At 40.3% G+C, this 17,068-nt stretch overlaps 1 protein-coding gene across 1 annotated transcript; it reads right to left on the bottom strand.

The window, feature by feature from the left end:
• Positions 1-244: 244 nt before the first annotated feature.
• LOC142184638 (ficolin-1-like) lies at positions 245-16,586 on the bottom strand. The gene is made up of 10 exons (XM_075259650.1): positions 16,493-16,586; positions 12,464-12,726; positions 11,947-12,060; positions 11,586-11,630; positions 11,425-11,460; positions 11,043-11,081; positions 10,764-10,891; positions 2,900-3,029; positions 2,115-2,249; positions 245-822 (listed from the first exon to the last, which is right to left on the bottom strand). Exons 2-10 carry the CDS (start codon positions 12,531-12,533, stop codon positions 575-577), a joined length of 945 nt encoding a protein of 314 aa, XP_075115751.1. The 5' UTR covers positions 12,534-12,726; positions 16,493-16,586; the 3' UTR covers positions 245-574.
• Positions 16,587-17,068: the final 482 nt, after the last annotated feature.

Raw genomic sequence — 17,068 nt, forward strand, 5'->3', positions numbered from 1 at the left:
GCAGAGCTGGCTGTGCGCTGATCTCTGCTACACCTAAGATGCAGCAGAGCTGGCCATGCGCTGAACTCTGCTACACCTGAGATGCAGCAAAGCTGGCCATGCGCTGACCTCTGCTACACCTGAGATGCAGCAGAGCATCTTAGATGTAGCAGCGCTGTGTCAACTCTGCTATACCTAAGATATAGCGGTGTAGCAGTCTCATATGAACCGAATCTGAAATCCAATCTTCGTATAAAGTCGAGGTCACCTGATTTAGCCAGCTAATTACTTTGTCTACGTTGTCGTAGTTCCTGTCCCACGTCCCCTGCACAGTTATTGGTGCAAAAAAAGCGCCAGGCAAGGTGGGAGGGGATACGAATTCTTAGTGCATTTGCCGCGTGGTATTCAATTGGAATCGAATATCTCGAGCAGCCTGATATTCGATGAAATACCAATTCGATCGAACGCCGTTCGCTCATCTCTAGTTATGTCTCTGTGAGGAAGTTGCAGACACAGTGATCTTTGGTTGCCCAATAGGAGTCACAGCCAAAGACACCACGCAGCCTTAGCCTAATGATCCCATGGTCTGCCTCAATCATACAGGCCTGATCTTCATTTCAGTACGCTGATACGAGTAGTTGTATCCTTTCCCTGTAGCCCAGTTAATGCCGACAGCCTTAGTCGTGTGCTCTCCTAGGAAATACTGTCCATTCAGGTTTGAGTTATGACAGGAATGGTACCACCACGACCCCTTGTACATCTCAGAGCAATTGTTTAAATGTTTATCATTGTCTTGGTCTTTGGTGCTAAATTTCATATTATTGTGGTTGATCATAGAGTCTCCTGTGTGTGCAAAAAAAAAATCCATCAAAAAGGAGATCAGATTCTGTTGTGGGATTACTTGTGTGCCACTAGGGGGAGCTTACTATTGATCATTGGTCTCAATAGGAGCATTATACATTACCAAGCAGTAAGCACCCTCTAGTGGTGGTTGCATAAAGTCACCCCTAATTCTAAGGCTTACTTGCACATGATCCTGTTCATGTAGCTGGTCTGTGGCTGATCAGCATGGTCTCCACTGACCCATTTGCTTCTCTGTGAGCCCAGGTTGCACAATGGACAGCTACAGGACCTGTGTTTTTGCTCCAGGGTCACTGCTGCATATATTTGCTAGTGATAACATGTATGTGGCCACAGAGATGAATGGGTCAGGCTGCTACCCAGGCTAGCACACTGACCAATTGCATGGTCAGGTGCATGAAGCCTAAATGTGATATGGACATCTATCTCGATAACTCATACATATGGGGTTTCTCATTGATAACAGAATGCACCTTTAATTATTATCCTATTATAATACTAATTGGAGCTGGGCGATTAATTGAAACATAATCAAAACAAACTCAACCTGGATAACTAACGTGATTTTGTTCACGCTGGTTACTTTGGTTCAGTTATTACAATAATTGCAGTTTTGTTTAGGCCAATCCAAAGCTGCTTTTATACTGTGGGGTGTCTTTAGACCCCAAAGTATAATAAGTGGAGACCCAGGGGAGTTGAGGACACCTAAAAAATATGTTACTTACCTCTCCTGCACTTCTGTGCGATGCCAGGGACTGGTTGATGTCACATGGCGTTGTGACACTTGCTTTTATGTGTTACAACACCATGTGATGCCGAGGCGCCAATCCCTGGCATCAGCCAGAAGTCCCAAAGACTTCAGGGAGTCGTGCTGAGGCAAGTAACACTGGGAGACAGCAGGGCGTTGTGCCGAGTGCAGGAGGGGTAAGTAACACTTTGTTTCCTCACCTCCCCTGGTCCTCCACGCTCAGGTCTGAAGAGACCCCACAAAGTTTCAGTTAGGCTGTGTTCGGTCTGAACGAATGTGCCTGGCAAAACTAGTGAGCCAAATCTTGCGAGGTTCATCCAATACTTAACCATACTAAAAGGGGAAATGCCCCAAATAATCTCCATTAGTTGTGAAAGAGGTAAAATGCCCAAATAATCCCATTTCTTTCTTGTAGGTCATAATTGCCCAGCCCAAGTAGTCGCACCTTCACTCTCCTTCCTTTAGTTGTGAGATCAGCTCCTCTAGTGGTTAAACAGGTGCATAACAGCCAGCTCTCTGCACTTACCTGCATCCCCCTCGGTGAAGCTCCCCAGGATTAATTTGTACTTTTCTGACTCCTCCAAAATTTTGAATGAAGAATATTTAGCAAATTGTTTCTTGTTTTCAAAGTCTTGCAGATCCACCCGAAGCTCCCAGGTGCCTGCGGGACCAAGATATGTTTTATAATTCACTACCGTAAAGGAAGGGGGGGGGGGGTGACTGGGGGGAGTTAAATCTGACTTGTGTCACATAACCCTGGGGTTGTGATGTTGCCAGAACCCAAGGATTCATCATCTGCATCTCAGGTAAATTGATTAATACAATCAGTGAAAAAATTAAGCAAGAAAAAGGATTTGATACTCAGCCCAAATGTTGTCGAATCTCGGTTTTCATGTATAAAGTTCCTTTTCACCGATATATCCTCGATAAGGCTATGCCCGGAAGGTTGGACTCCCTCGACTCGGAGTAGTAGGCACAAATTTCAAAGGTAAAAAAGATCCAGCAAAAGCCAAGGTGGATGGTTCAATGTAGAAAAAATTCCTTCTTTATTGTAAATCACAAATTTTCAATAAAACCGCAACGGTACAAACATTACTAGCAAAAAATAGCGTCAGACTGACACGTTTCGGATCCTATGTCCTTCCTCAAAGTCTGAACTGCCACCATTGAGATCACCACGCTATTTGAACTGTTGCTGATGAAACTATAAAGAACACCTGTTGTTGATTAATACTCCCCGGGCAACCCCTTTATTGTAATGGCCTGTCTTGGATAAGGGATCCCTTTAAGGGACATATTGTTGATATATACCTGAAGATGTGATCTTATGGAGATTGTCGTTCCCTAACCAGAACTCCGTCAACCGGCTTCCAAATCCATTCTTGTAGGAGTCCCAATCGCGAGAAAAATCAATTGATCCATCCCAACGTCTCTGGAAGACCTAAAGAAGAAGTTGGGAGTGAAATGCAAGAAAAGTTTCTTTAAAAATCCCTGTCTTTTCCAGCACTGGCCTAGCACTTGTTATTCGCTCTTATCTCTAACATCACAGCTTATCTCCCTTGTCAGATCAACCAGCAAATGCTTAGAAAGGGACAGTGAAATAAATGTTATATGACATGTAAAAATCACTTTACACTGATGTATATGGGATGTGACAGTAGAGGCCGAGCGAAGAGCCTCAGTAAGTTACTGTGATCACCCTGTGTAGTGCACAATAAATATGGACTCTCCTCAGCATCCCTCACATACAGCGTGGCCAAGAAAGACTTTGGAGACTGTTTCTTAATAAAAGTAACCAAAATCCTTTAATAAAATATATTACAAGACTGTATGAAATACAAATAATTCCCCTAAACAATGTAAAGAAAAACTTGAAGACAAAGTGGACGGTAATAAAATTAAAATGCAGATAAGGCCAAAATAAAATTACTCTTACGACCTTTGACACACTCCAAGGGGGGGGGGGGGGGGCGGTTAAACCAGTCCTTATGTCCTTTTACAACTAGACACACAGACACTTCAAAGCAGCAATAGAAACCCTGAAAGCAAAAGCCTGTAGAACCTTCTACTCCATCAGAAGACAACTGTACCACCTCAAACCACCGGTGAGGGTCTGGCTGAAGATATTTGACGCAGTCATCTCCCCGATCCTTCTCTACGGCAGCGAGGTTTGGGGCCCAGCCACCTACCCAGACCAGTCAAAGTGGGATTCCAGCCCAACAGAGAACTTCCACCTGGAGTTCTGCAAATACCTGCTCCATGTCCATCGCAACACCACCAACATGGCCTGCAGGGCAGAGCTAGGCAGACTCCCCCTATGGCTCACCATACAGAAGAGGGCGCTATCATTCTGGACTCACATACAGGGCAGCAGTCCTGGCTCTTACCACCACCAAGCCTGGCTGAGCCACAGAGCCCTGAGGAAAACTGATACCCCCAACCAAGCATCAGCCATCTGCCAAGCCAAAACCCCCAACATGCCCTGAACAAGGCTCAAATAAAAGGAGTAATTGAGAGAGACAAAGAGCGGTACATCGAGGAATGAAGAAGCGCAATAAATAACTCCAAGAAACTCACCGTGTACCAGTCACTGCAAAGGGCTACACCATGGCCACCTACCTGGAGAGAATACCCCACCCCAAACATAGACAGACCCTGAGCCGGTACAGACTGAGCGCCCACAACCTAGAGATGGGGCGGCACAGGCAGATGTACAAGCCACGGGAGAACAGACTGTGCCAGCACTGTGACCAGGGGGTCCTAGAAGACGAGACCCACTTCCTGCTACACTGCACCAAATACTCAGCTGTGAGGGCCGTCTACTACCAAAGACTCTCTGCCCACATCCCAGACTTCATATCTGCAGACGAGAAGAGGAAACTCTACATCCTACTGGGAGAAGAAGAGGCCACTGTGGAGATCGCTGCCCAATACGTGTCCAGCTGTCACCAAACAAGAGGAAGATGAGACTCCATGGACTGTTATATTTATCCCAATACACCCACCCCACCCCCACCCCCCCATATAGCGGTCACCAACTAAGAGGAAGATGAGACTCTACGGACTGTTATACCCCAAACCACCCACCCCAACCCCCCCATACCCACCACTCCCCCCCCCCACTTTACTAGCTTTGGCAATGCCAAATATCTATTCAGACGTGCCAATAAAGCCTTTTTGATTTGATTTGACTAGACACCACGTCAGTGATCAGAGGAATCATAAAACTCAAAGAGCCTTCCTGTGAACTGACATTTTTTTGGACTGTGTTTATTTGCTTGTACTGCATTCCATCAATTCTGCACCAAACACTGTATTCCAGTATAGATGTGCTTGTTTTCATATATTGTATTATATCAGCCTGATGAAGGAACCTAGCAGTCCCGAAAGCTCGCAATATGTCATCATATTTTGTTAGCCATTAAATAAAAGGTATCAACTACTGAGGACTCTCAATCTTTACATTTCTTACTATAAAGCAATTTATAACTGTGTACATACATTACATTACTTATCCTGTATTATACTCCAGAGCTGCACTCACTATTCTGCTGGTGCTGTCACTGTGTACATACAATACATTACTTATCCTGTATTATACTCCAGAGCTGCGCTCACTATTCTGCTGGTGCAGTCACTGTGTACATACATTACATTACTTATCCTGTATTATACTCCAGAGCTGCGCTCACTATTCTGCTGGTGCTGTCACTGTGTACATACATTACATTACTTATCCTGTATTATACTCCAGAGCTGCGCTCACTATTCTGCTGGTAAAGTCACTGTGTACATACATTACTTATCCTGTATTATACTCCAGAGCTGCGCTCACTATTCTGCTGGTAAAGTCACTGTGTACATACATTACATTACTTATCCTGTATTATACTCCAGAGCTGTGCTCACTATTCTGCTGGTACAGTCACTGTGTACATACATTACATTACTTATCCTGTATTATACTCCAGAGCTGCACTCACTATTCTGCTGGTGCTGTCACTGTGTACATACATTACATTACTTATCCTGTATTATACTCCAGAGCTGCAGTCACTATTCTGCTGGTACAGTCACTGTGTACATACATTACATTACTTATCCTGTATTATACTCCAGAGCTGCGCTCACTATTCTGCTGGTAAAGTCACTGTGTACATACATTACATTACTTATCCTGTATTATACTCCAGAGCTGCGCTCACTATTCTGCTGGTAAAGTCACTGTGTACATACATTACATTACTTATCCTGTATTATACTCCAGAGCTGCGCTCACTATTCTGCTGGTGCAGTCACTGTGTACATACATTACTTATCCTGTATTATACTCCAGAGCTGCACTCACTATTCTGCTGGTGCAGTTACTGTGTATATACATTACATTACTTATCCTGTATTATACTCCAGAGCTGCGCTCACTATTCTGCTGGTGCTGTCACTGTGTACATACATTACATTACTTATCCTGTATTATACTCCAGAGCTGCGCTCACTATTCTGCTGGTAAAGTCACTGTGTACATACATTACTTATCCTGTATTATACTCCAGAGCTGCGCTCACTATTGTGCTGGTGCAGTCACTGTGTACATACATTACATTACTTATCCTGTACTGATCCTGAGTTACATCCTGTATTATACTCCAGAGCTGCACTCACTATTCTGCTGGTAAAGTCACTGTGTACATACATTACATTACTTATCCTGTATTATACTCCAGAGCTGCGCTCACTATTCTGCTGGTAAAGTCACTGTGTACATACATTACATTACTTATCCTGTATTATACTCCAGAGCTGTGCTCACTATTCTGCTGGTACAGTCACTGTGTACATACATTACATTACTTATCCTGTATTATACTCCAGAGCTGCACTCACTATTCTGCTGGTGCTGTCACTGTGTACATACATTACATTACTTATCCTGTATTATACTCCAGAGCTGCAATCACTATTCTGCTGGTACAGTCACTGTGTACATACATTACATTACTTATCCTGTATTATACTCCAGAGCTGCGCTCACTATTCTGCTGGTAAAGTCACTGTGTACATACATTACATTACTTATCCTGTATTATACTCCAGAGCTGCGCTCACTATTCTGCTGGTGCAGTCATTGTATACATACATTACATTACTTATCCTGTACTGATCCTGAGTTACATCCTGTATTATACCCCAGAGCTGCAGTCACTATTCTGCTGGTACAGTCACTGTGTACATACATTACATTACTTATCCTGTATTATACTCCAGAGCTGCGCTCACTATTCTGCTGGTAAAGTCACTGTGTACATACATTACATTACTTATCCTGTATTATACTCCAGAGCTGCACTCACTGTTCTGCTGGTAAAGTCACTGTGTACATACATTACATTACTTATCCTGTATTATACTCCAGAGCTGCGCTCACTATTCTGCTGGTGCAGTCACTGTGTACATACATTACATTACTTATCCTGTATTATACTCCAGAGCTGCACTCACTATTCTGCTGGTGCAGTTACTGTGTACATACATTACATTACTTATCCTGTATTATACTCCAGAGCTGCGCTCACTATTCTGCTGGTGCTGTCACTGTGTACATACATTACATTACTTATCCTGTATTATACCCCAGAGCTGCGCTCACTATTCTGCTGGTACAGTCACTGTGTACATACATTACATTACTTATCCTGTATTATACTCCAGAGCTGCACTCACTATTCTGCTGGTGCTGTCACTGTGTACATACATTACATTACTTATCCTGTATTATACTCCAGAGCTGCACTCACTATTCTGCTGGTACAGTCACTGTGTACATACATTACATTACTTATCCTGTATTATACTCCAGAGCTGCGCTCACTATTCTGCTGGTACAGTCACTGTGTACATACATTACATTACTTATCCTGTATTATACCCCAGAGCTGCGCTCACTATTCTGCTGGTAAAGTCACTGTGTACATACATTACATTACTTATCCTGTATTATACTCCAGAGCTGCGCTCACTATTCTGCTGGTAAAGTCACTGTGTACATACATTACATTACTTATCCTGTATTATACTCCAGAGCTGCGCTCACTATTCTGCTGGTAAAGTCACTGTGTACATACATTACATTACTTATCCTGTATTATACTCCAGAGCTGCGCTCACTATTCTGCTGGTAAAGTCACTGTGTACATACATTACATTACTTATCCTGTATTATACTCCAGAGCTGCGCTCACTATTCTGCTGGTGCAGTCATTGTATACATACATTACATTACTTATCCTGTACTGATCCTGAGTTACATCCTGTATTATACCCCAGAGCTGCAGTCACTATTCTGCTGGTACAGTCACTGTGTACATACATTACATTACTTATCCTGTATTATACTCCAGAGCTGCGCTCACTATTCTGCTGGTAAAGTCACTGTGTACATACATTACATTACTTATCCTGTATTATACTCCAGAGCTGCACTCACTATTCTGCTGGTAAAGTCACTGTGTACATACATTACATTACTTATCCTGTATTATACTCCAGAGCTGCGCTCACTATTCTGCTGGTGCAGTCACTGTGTACATACATTACATTACTTATCCTGTATTATACTCCAGAGCTGCACTCACTATTCTGCTGGTGCAGTTACTGTGTACATACATTACATTACTTATCCTGTATTATACTCCAGAGCTGCGCTCACTATTCTGCTGGTGCTGTCACTGTGTACATACATTACATTACTTATCCTGTATTATACTCCAGAGCTGCGCTCACTATTCTGCTGGTGCTGTCACTGTGTACATACATTACATTACTTATCCTGTATTATACTCCAGAGCTGCGCTCACTATTCTGCTGGTGCTGTCACTGTGTACATACATTACATTACTTATCCTGTATTATACTCCAGAGCTGCGCTCACTATTCTGCTGGTAAAGTCAATGTGTACATACATTACTTATCCTGTATTATACTCCAGAGCTGCGCTCACTATTGTGCTGGTGCAGTCACTGTGTACATACATTACATTACTTATCCTGTACTGATCCTGAGTTACATCCTGTATTATACTCCAGAGCTGCACTCACTATTCTGCTGGTAAAGTCACTGTGTACATACATTACATTACTTATCCTGTATTATACTCCAGAGCTGCGCTCACTATTCTGCTGGTAAAGTCACTGTGTACATACATTACATTACTTATCCTGTATTATACTCCAGAGCTGCGCTCACTATTCTGCTGGTAAAGTCACTGTGTACATACATTACATTACTTATCCTGTATTATACTCCAGAGCTGCGCTCACTATTCTGCTGGTACAGTCACTGTGTACATACATTACATTACTTATCCTGTATTATACTCCAGAGCTGCACTCACTATTCTGCTGGTGCTGTCACTGTGTACATACATTACATTACTTATCCTGTATTATACTCCAGAGCTGCACTCACTATTCTGCTGGTACAGTCACTGTGTACATACATTACATTACTTATCCTGTATTATACTCCAGAGCTGCGCTCACTATTCTGCTGGTACAGTCACTGTGTACATACATTACATTACTTATCCTGTATTATACCCCAGAGCTGCGCTCACTATTCTGCTGGTAAAGTCACTGTGTACATACATTACATTACTTATCCTGTATTATACTCCAGAGCTGCGCTCACTATTCTGCTGGTAAAGTCACTGTGTACATACATTACATTACTTATCCTGTATTATACTCCAGAGCTGCGCTCACTATTCTGCTGGTAAAGTCACTGTGTACATACATTACATTACTTATCCTGTATTATACTCCAGAGCTGCGCTCACTATTCTGCTGGTGCAGTCACTGTGTACATACATTACATTACTTATCCTGTATTATACTCCAGAGCTGCGCTCACTATTCTGCTGGTAAAGTCACTGTGTACATACATTACATTACTTATCCTGTATTATACTCCAGAGCTGCGCTCACTATTCTGCTGGTAAAGTCACTGTGTACATACATTACATTACTTATCCTGTATTATACTCCAGAGCTGCGCTCACTATTCTGCTGGTAAAGTCACTGTGTACATACATTACATTACTTATCCTGTATTATACTCCAGAGCTGCGCTCACTATTCTGCTGGTAAAGTCACTGTGTACATACATTACATTACTTATCCTGTATTATACCCCAGAGCTGCGCTCACTATTCTGCTGGTAAAGTCACTGTGTACATACATTACATTACTTATCCTGTATTATACCCCAGAGCTGCGCTCACTATTCTGCTGGTAAAGTCACTGTGTACATACATTACATTACTTATCCTGTATTATACTCCAGAGCTGCGCTCACTATTCTGCTGGTAAAGTCACTGTGTACATACATTACATTACTTATCCTGTATTATACTCCAGAGCTGCGCTCACTATTCTGCTGGTACAGTCACTGTGTACATACATTACATTACTTATCCTGTATTATACTCCAGAGCTGCGCTCACTATTCTGCTGGTAAAGTCACTGTGTACATACATTACATTACTTATCCTGTATTATACTCCAGAGCTGCGCTCACTATTCTGCTGGTAAAGTCACTGTGTACATACATTACATTACTTATCCTGTATTATACTCCAGAGCTGCGCTCACTATTCTGCTGGTGCAGTCACTGTGTACATACATTACATTACTTATCCTGTATTATACTCCAGAGCTGCGCTCACTATTCTGCTGGTACAGTCACTGTGTACATACATTACATTACTTATCCTGTATTATACTCCAGAGCTGCGCTCACTATTCTGCTGGTGCAGTCACTGTGTACATACATTACATTACTTATCCTGTATTATACTCCAGAGCTGCGCTCACTATTCTGCTAGTGCAGTCACTGTGTACATACATTACATTACTTATCCTGTATTATACTCCAGAGCTGCCCTCACTATTCTGCTGGTACAGTCACTGTGTACATACATTACATTACTTATCCTGTATTATACTCCAGAGCTGCCCTCACTATTCTGCTGGTACAGTCACTGTGTACATACATTACATTACTTACCCTGTACTGATCCTGAGTTATATCCTGTATTATACTGCGCTCTCTATTCTGCTGTCACACTATTCGCTGTGTACATACATTCCTTATGTTTGGTAATATCAGGTATACTCACTATCCAGCCCCCACCATCAGTATGCATATCACACAGGACCTTCAGGGGCGTCTTTCCATCCGGGTATATGGTGTACCAGTCACTCAGCACTGCCCCCTGACCCTGCAGCTCCTTGCAGTTCCTGGCCACTATTGCATTATGGAGATAACAGGCAGGATATGTAATAATCCACCACATAATCTATTGTACTATAGACTGAAGCACAGGTGCCTGCTACAAAGCTCCAAACCCTCTGCTTTCTTTCAAGGTCATACAGTTGCCCACTAGGAAATCACTCACCATATTCTGTATCAGATTTACTGCTTTCTCCTTTTTCACCTGTAAAACATTTCCAGGAGTTATACATGTAAATATGTAAATATATATATATACAGTATATATATATATATATATATATATATATATATATATACAGTATATATATATATATATATATATATATATATATATATATATATATGTTATACATTTATATATTATTCATTTTTTATAAGAATTACTTTGTGGGCCAAATCAAAAATATTTGAGTACCTAGTGGAATCTATGCAGCAGTCCTATCTTTAGGGACATAAGACAAGTTGCATTCTGTTGTTTCCATAAGCGGCGTCAAGTGCAACTGGCAGCCATTTATCTCCATCCTGCCCATCATACATGTCCTTACCTTTCTCTCCTTTAACCCCTCTGATGCCAGATTCCCCTGAGCAGAAAAAATAATAATTTAAGTTTGAATACAATATTCCCATAGATACATTGTATTATGTGTGCAGAGTGTTATCTATGTCAGACAGGGTTGTGAATAAAACAAGGAATCTATGGACAAACCTTTCTGCCCCATCGGTCCAGCCTTCCCTGGATCTCCTTGATGTCCTGTAACAATAAAAACATCATGGAGAAATGTTACATAAAGGATGGTATATTCTGTATATAGTGATATGGACTATGCTGGTATAACTTAGGTATATTCTGTATATAGTGATATGGACTATGCTGGTATAACCTGGGTATCTCCTGTATATAATTATATACATACAGGATACAGCGGATATAGGTTATACATCTTCTTGTATATAGAGATATGGGCCATGCTGGTATAACCTGGGTATCTCCTATTAGTAGATGTATATTAATAAATAAAATGATTAGATTACCCTGTAATCTCCATATTGGGATACAATAACCTGACCTTTTAGACCCAGTGATCCAGCTTCTCCTTTTTCTCCAGACACTCCGGGTACACCAGGACATCCTCGGAGGACTGTCAGCTTGTCCTTGTTTCCAACCCCAATGACCTTCACTTCTGTATATATAGCAGAGGAAATACAAATATTACCAGCAATCCATCAGCAGCCCATTTCCGTCCCAGTCTGTCAATTTTCTTGGTCCGTCCATGGAAGGAACCGTTACCTGCACTATTCATCAAATGGTGTAAGAACTTCAGGTGTCTCATACTCAGGGGTGTGACAATTTCTTAAAAGGGCGAAGTCCAGTTTAACATGATATTCTTGCATTCTATAGATCAGACCTTATCAGACTTATGCCATCACAGGAGGCAAATAGTCTAAACTGCAGGGTGCTGATGAATATACCATCAGCATATGGTTCAATGCAATAGTGTACCCTATGGCGCCATGGAAGAAATAGGAAGTATAGAATTTTTGTCCCCTATATGTCTACAATAGAACTTCTGGGTCACTACCTACCTGGGCAGGTTTCCAGCGCAGCATCGAATGTGCCAAATAAATAGAGAAGGGAAAGCGCTGCCGTCCACATGATAGCCCACTGTGTATTTTCAGAGCCCTCTACCTTCAGCTTCCAAAGATCTTTCGTTCGGAGTATCACAATGAAGTGACCCAAAGCAGATTTATCTTCTAGGACCGGATTTTCTACCGGATACAAAAACCTTCCTCCGGAATACTTGTTACATCACAGCGAGCAAAATCATGTGCACCATCTTCCTGTATTCCTATGGGAAAAACCAAGCAATGGCGTCACTGAGTGGAAAGGGAGAAAGGAGAGCAGTATTATAGTAGTTATATTCTTGTACATAGGAGCAGTATTATAGTAGTTATATTCTTGTACATAGGAGGCAGTATTATAGTAGTTATATTCTTGTACATAGAAGCAGTATTATAGTAGTTATATTCTTGTACATAGGAGTAGTATTATAGTAGTTATATTCTTGAAAATAGGAGCAGTATTATAGTAGTTATATTCTTGTACATAGGAGTAGTATTATAGTAGTTATATTCTTGTACATAGGAGCAGTATTATAGTAGTTATATTCTTGTACATAGGAGTAGTATTATAGTAGTTATATACTTGTACATAGGAGTAGTATTATAGTAGTTATATTCTTGTACATAGGAGCAGTATTATAGTAGTTATATTCTTGTACGTAGGAGCAGTATTATAGTAGTTATATTCTTGTACATAGGAGTAGTATTATAGTAGTTATATTCTTGTACATAGGAGCAGTATTATAGTAGTTATATTCTTGTACATAGGAGTAGTATTATAGTAGTTATATTCTTGTACATAGGAGCAGTATTATACTAGTTATATTCTTGTACATAGGAGGCAGTATTATAGTAGTTATATTCTTGTACATAGGAGTAGTATTATAGTAGTTATATACTTGTACATAGGAGTAGTATTATAGTAGTTATATTCTTGTATATAGGAGTAGTATTATAGTAGTTATATTCTTGTACATAGGAGCAGTATTATAGTAGTTATATTCTTGTACAAAGGAGCAGTATTATAGTAGTTATATTCTTGTACATAGGAGCAGTATTATAGTAGTTATATTCTTGTACATAGGAGTAGTATTATAGTAGTTATATTCTTGTACATAGGAGTAGTATTATAGTAGTTATATTCTTGTACATAGGAGCAGTATTATAGTAGTTATATTCTTGTACATAGGAGTAGTATTATAGTAGTTATATTCTTGTACATAGGAGTAGTATTATAGTAGTTATATTCTTGTACATAGGAGTAGTATTATAGTAGTTATATTCTTGTACATAGGAGTAGTATTATAGTAGTTATATTCTTGTACATAGGAGTAGTATTATAGTAGTTATATTCTTGTACATAGGAGGTAGTATTATAGTAGTTATATTCTTGTACATAGGAGTAGTATTATAGTAGTTATATTCTTGTACATAGGGGGCAGTATTATAGTAGTAATATTCTTGTACATAGGAGTAGTATTATAGTAGTTATATTCTTGTGCATAGGAGCAGTATTATAGTAGTTATATTCTTGTACATAGGAGTAGTATTATAGTAGTTATATTCTTGTACATAGGAGGTAGTATTATAGTAGTTATATTCTTGTACATAGGAGCAGTATTATAGTAGTTATATTCTTGTGCATAGGAGGTAGTATTATAGTAGTTATATTCTTGTACTAGGAGGTAGTATTATAGTAGTTATATTCTTGTACATAGGAGCAGTATTATAGTAGTTATATTCTTGTATATAGGAGTAGTATTATAGTAGTTATATTCTTGTACATAGGAGTAGTATTATAGTAGTTATATTCTTGTACATAGGAGGTAGTATTATAGTAGTTATATTCTTGTACATAGGAGGTAGTATTATAGTAGTTATATTCTTGTACATAGGAGTAGTATTATAGTAGTTATATTCTTGTACATAGGAGTAGTATTATAGTAGTTATATTCTTGTACATAGGAGGTAGTATTATAGTAGTTATATTCTTGTACATAGGAGTAGTATTATGGTAGTTATATTCTTGTACATAGGAGGTAGTATTATAGTAGTTATATTCTTGTACATGGGAGCAGTATTTTAGTAGTTATATTCTTGTACATAGGATGTAGTATTATAGTAGTTATATTCTTGTACATAGGATGTAGTATTATAGTAGTTACATTCCTGTACATAGAAGCAGAATTATAGTAGTTATGTTCTTGTATATCGGAGGTAGTATTATAGTAGTTATATTCTTGTATATAGGGAGTAATATTATTGTAGTTATATTCTTGTATATGAGGTAGTATTATAGTAGCTATATCCTTGTATATTGGAGGTAATGATATAGTAGTTATATTCTTGTACAGAAGAGCAGCATTTTTATTTTTTTTAATATAGGGCTCACAATCTACATTTTTCCCTACCAGTATGTGTTTTTGAAAACTCATTTATTTACTCTACGCACCCTTGGCTCAATTGTATCAAATATTATCGAAGATACATTGATGATCTCATATTCATCTGGGAGGGAACAGAGGAGTCTTTTGACACCTACTGCACCTTCCTTAATGATAATCAATATGGGATCAAACTGTCAGGCAAATCCGATGCAGTATCTATAGAGTATCTGGATCTTCTTTTAATCAGTAAGGGTAATCAAATACATACCAAGACATACTTTAAAACAGTCGATTGTAACAGTTTATTGCACTATGATAGTTTACATTATAATAAATAGAAGCAAAACATCCCTTTTGGACAGTTTCGTCGGATCAGACGGAACTGTTCAAATAATGCTGACTATAAGGTTCAGAGTACCATTCTAACTAATAGGTTTAGGGAAAAGAAATATCCACCCCAAATTATACAGGCGGCTGAGAAAAGGGCAGGAGCTCTTTCCCAGTCCGACTGCCTTATTCCTAAACGTAAACTGGAAAACGAGAATTACCATTGTAATTTCATAACCACTTTTAGCTCAATGCATAACAATATTCGTAATATATTGAGTAAACACTGGCATGTGGTACGAAATGACCCCTTCCTGGGAGGAATTCTGCCCGTACAACTGGGAATCACTTACAGGAGGGCTAGGTCATTAAAGAACTTACTAGCTCCCAGCCGTTTAAAATCCATCAAGGATAAAACTACTATAGCTACTAATATTCATGTGGGGAGTTTTTCGTGCAAAAGCGCACGTTGTAAGTGTTGTCTTACTATTCAACATGGACTTACACATATTCGTAGTTTCATCACAGGAGACATCTTTGAAATGCAACATTACTTTGATTGTTCATCATCTTGGGTCATCTACGTGCTGGAGTGCCCGTGTGGCCTCCAGTACGTGGGTCGCACAACAAGACCTCTCAGACAGCGCATCAGTCAGCATAGATGTAATGTAAATAACGGCTTTATGAAACACAGCGTATCACGCCATGCTACACAATATCACCATAAAGACTTCTCGGGGTTCAGGGTTATACCAATTGATACAGTTTCATCCTTGACACCGGATAGACTTCATAGCCTCAACAGGAAGGAAATGTTCTGGATGTTTAGGCTAAACACACTTCAACCAGCAGGTCTCAATATAGCATCAGAAGATGTTACTAAAAATTAATCACAATCACGGTTATTCTAGTACTCACTACATTTTTTGCACCCCTGGTTCCAAAATCCATCTTTTGATTCGCATTATATCTATATTTAACAGACCATACCCATCTTCATGTAAAAAGAGCTCTAGTTTCTTTCTTTCCCTTCCTTTCCCCCTCTTCTCCCCCTTCCCTTTACCCCTCCCCCTTTTCTTCTTTTCCACCTCATTTATCCCTACACCCCAATAGTTTTGTCATGATCATCTATGTATGATCATTCATTTACAGATCAAAGTCAATGTAGAGATTTCACATATACATATAGTTTGGTACCATTATAGGGCTTCAATCGCTGCATCAGAATGACGAACTGAATGCATCAGCTTACGTGGTGCCCATCAGCTGCCATACATACCTGTGGACCAATCTGGTTATGTTTTATTGCGCATGCGCGCCCTTTTTTCGGGTCAACGCGGGCGCCGTCATTCCTTTCCCTCATAGGGTCGGCATGCGTGTGCGCGTCTGCATTGCCGGGATGCACGCGCGCATGTAGACCATTCTCCTCGACTGCACAGGCACGCCCCTGATGGGATGACGCATGCGCATCTGTTTCTTTTTCCCCCGATGCGGTTACGTGTAAGCACGTATGTGCGTGAGGACCGGCGCAGGCGCGGCACAACGCCCACACGCCACAACGCGCACGGGGAAGAGTTCAAATGAGCTGAATGTCAGACGGGCAGGCATGCATCCAGCCCGGCTGACCCAGGTGAGATACTACATTACCTATGGAAGTTTCAGTCTTTGATGGCTTCTTATGTAAGTCCTTACCATATGTTTCTGGCTGTCAATAGCTCTTTGTGGGAGAGAATCTATATATACTAGCCTTCACCTTTGAGAACCCTCGGGGGAACAGGTGGTTGATTAAACAAATATGTGTTACAATATGTTACCATTTTGGGAGACATTAGACAAACAAATGTAACTAATACCA

Source organism: Leptodactylus fuscus, chromosome 11 (assembly GCF_031893055.1).
Source record: "Leptodactylus fuscus isolate aLepFus1 chromosome 11, aLepFus1.hap2, whole genome shotgun sequence".
Taxonomy (NCBI): Eukaryota; Metazoa; Chordata; class Amphibia; order Anura; family Leptodactylidae; genus Leptodactylus; species Leptodactylus fuscus.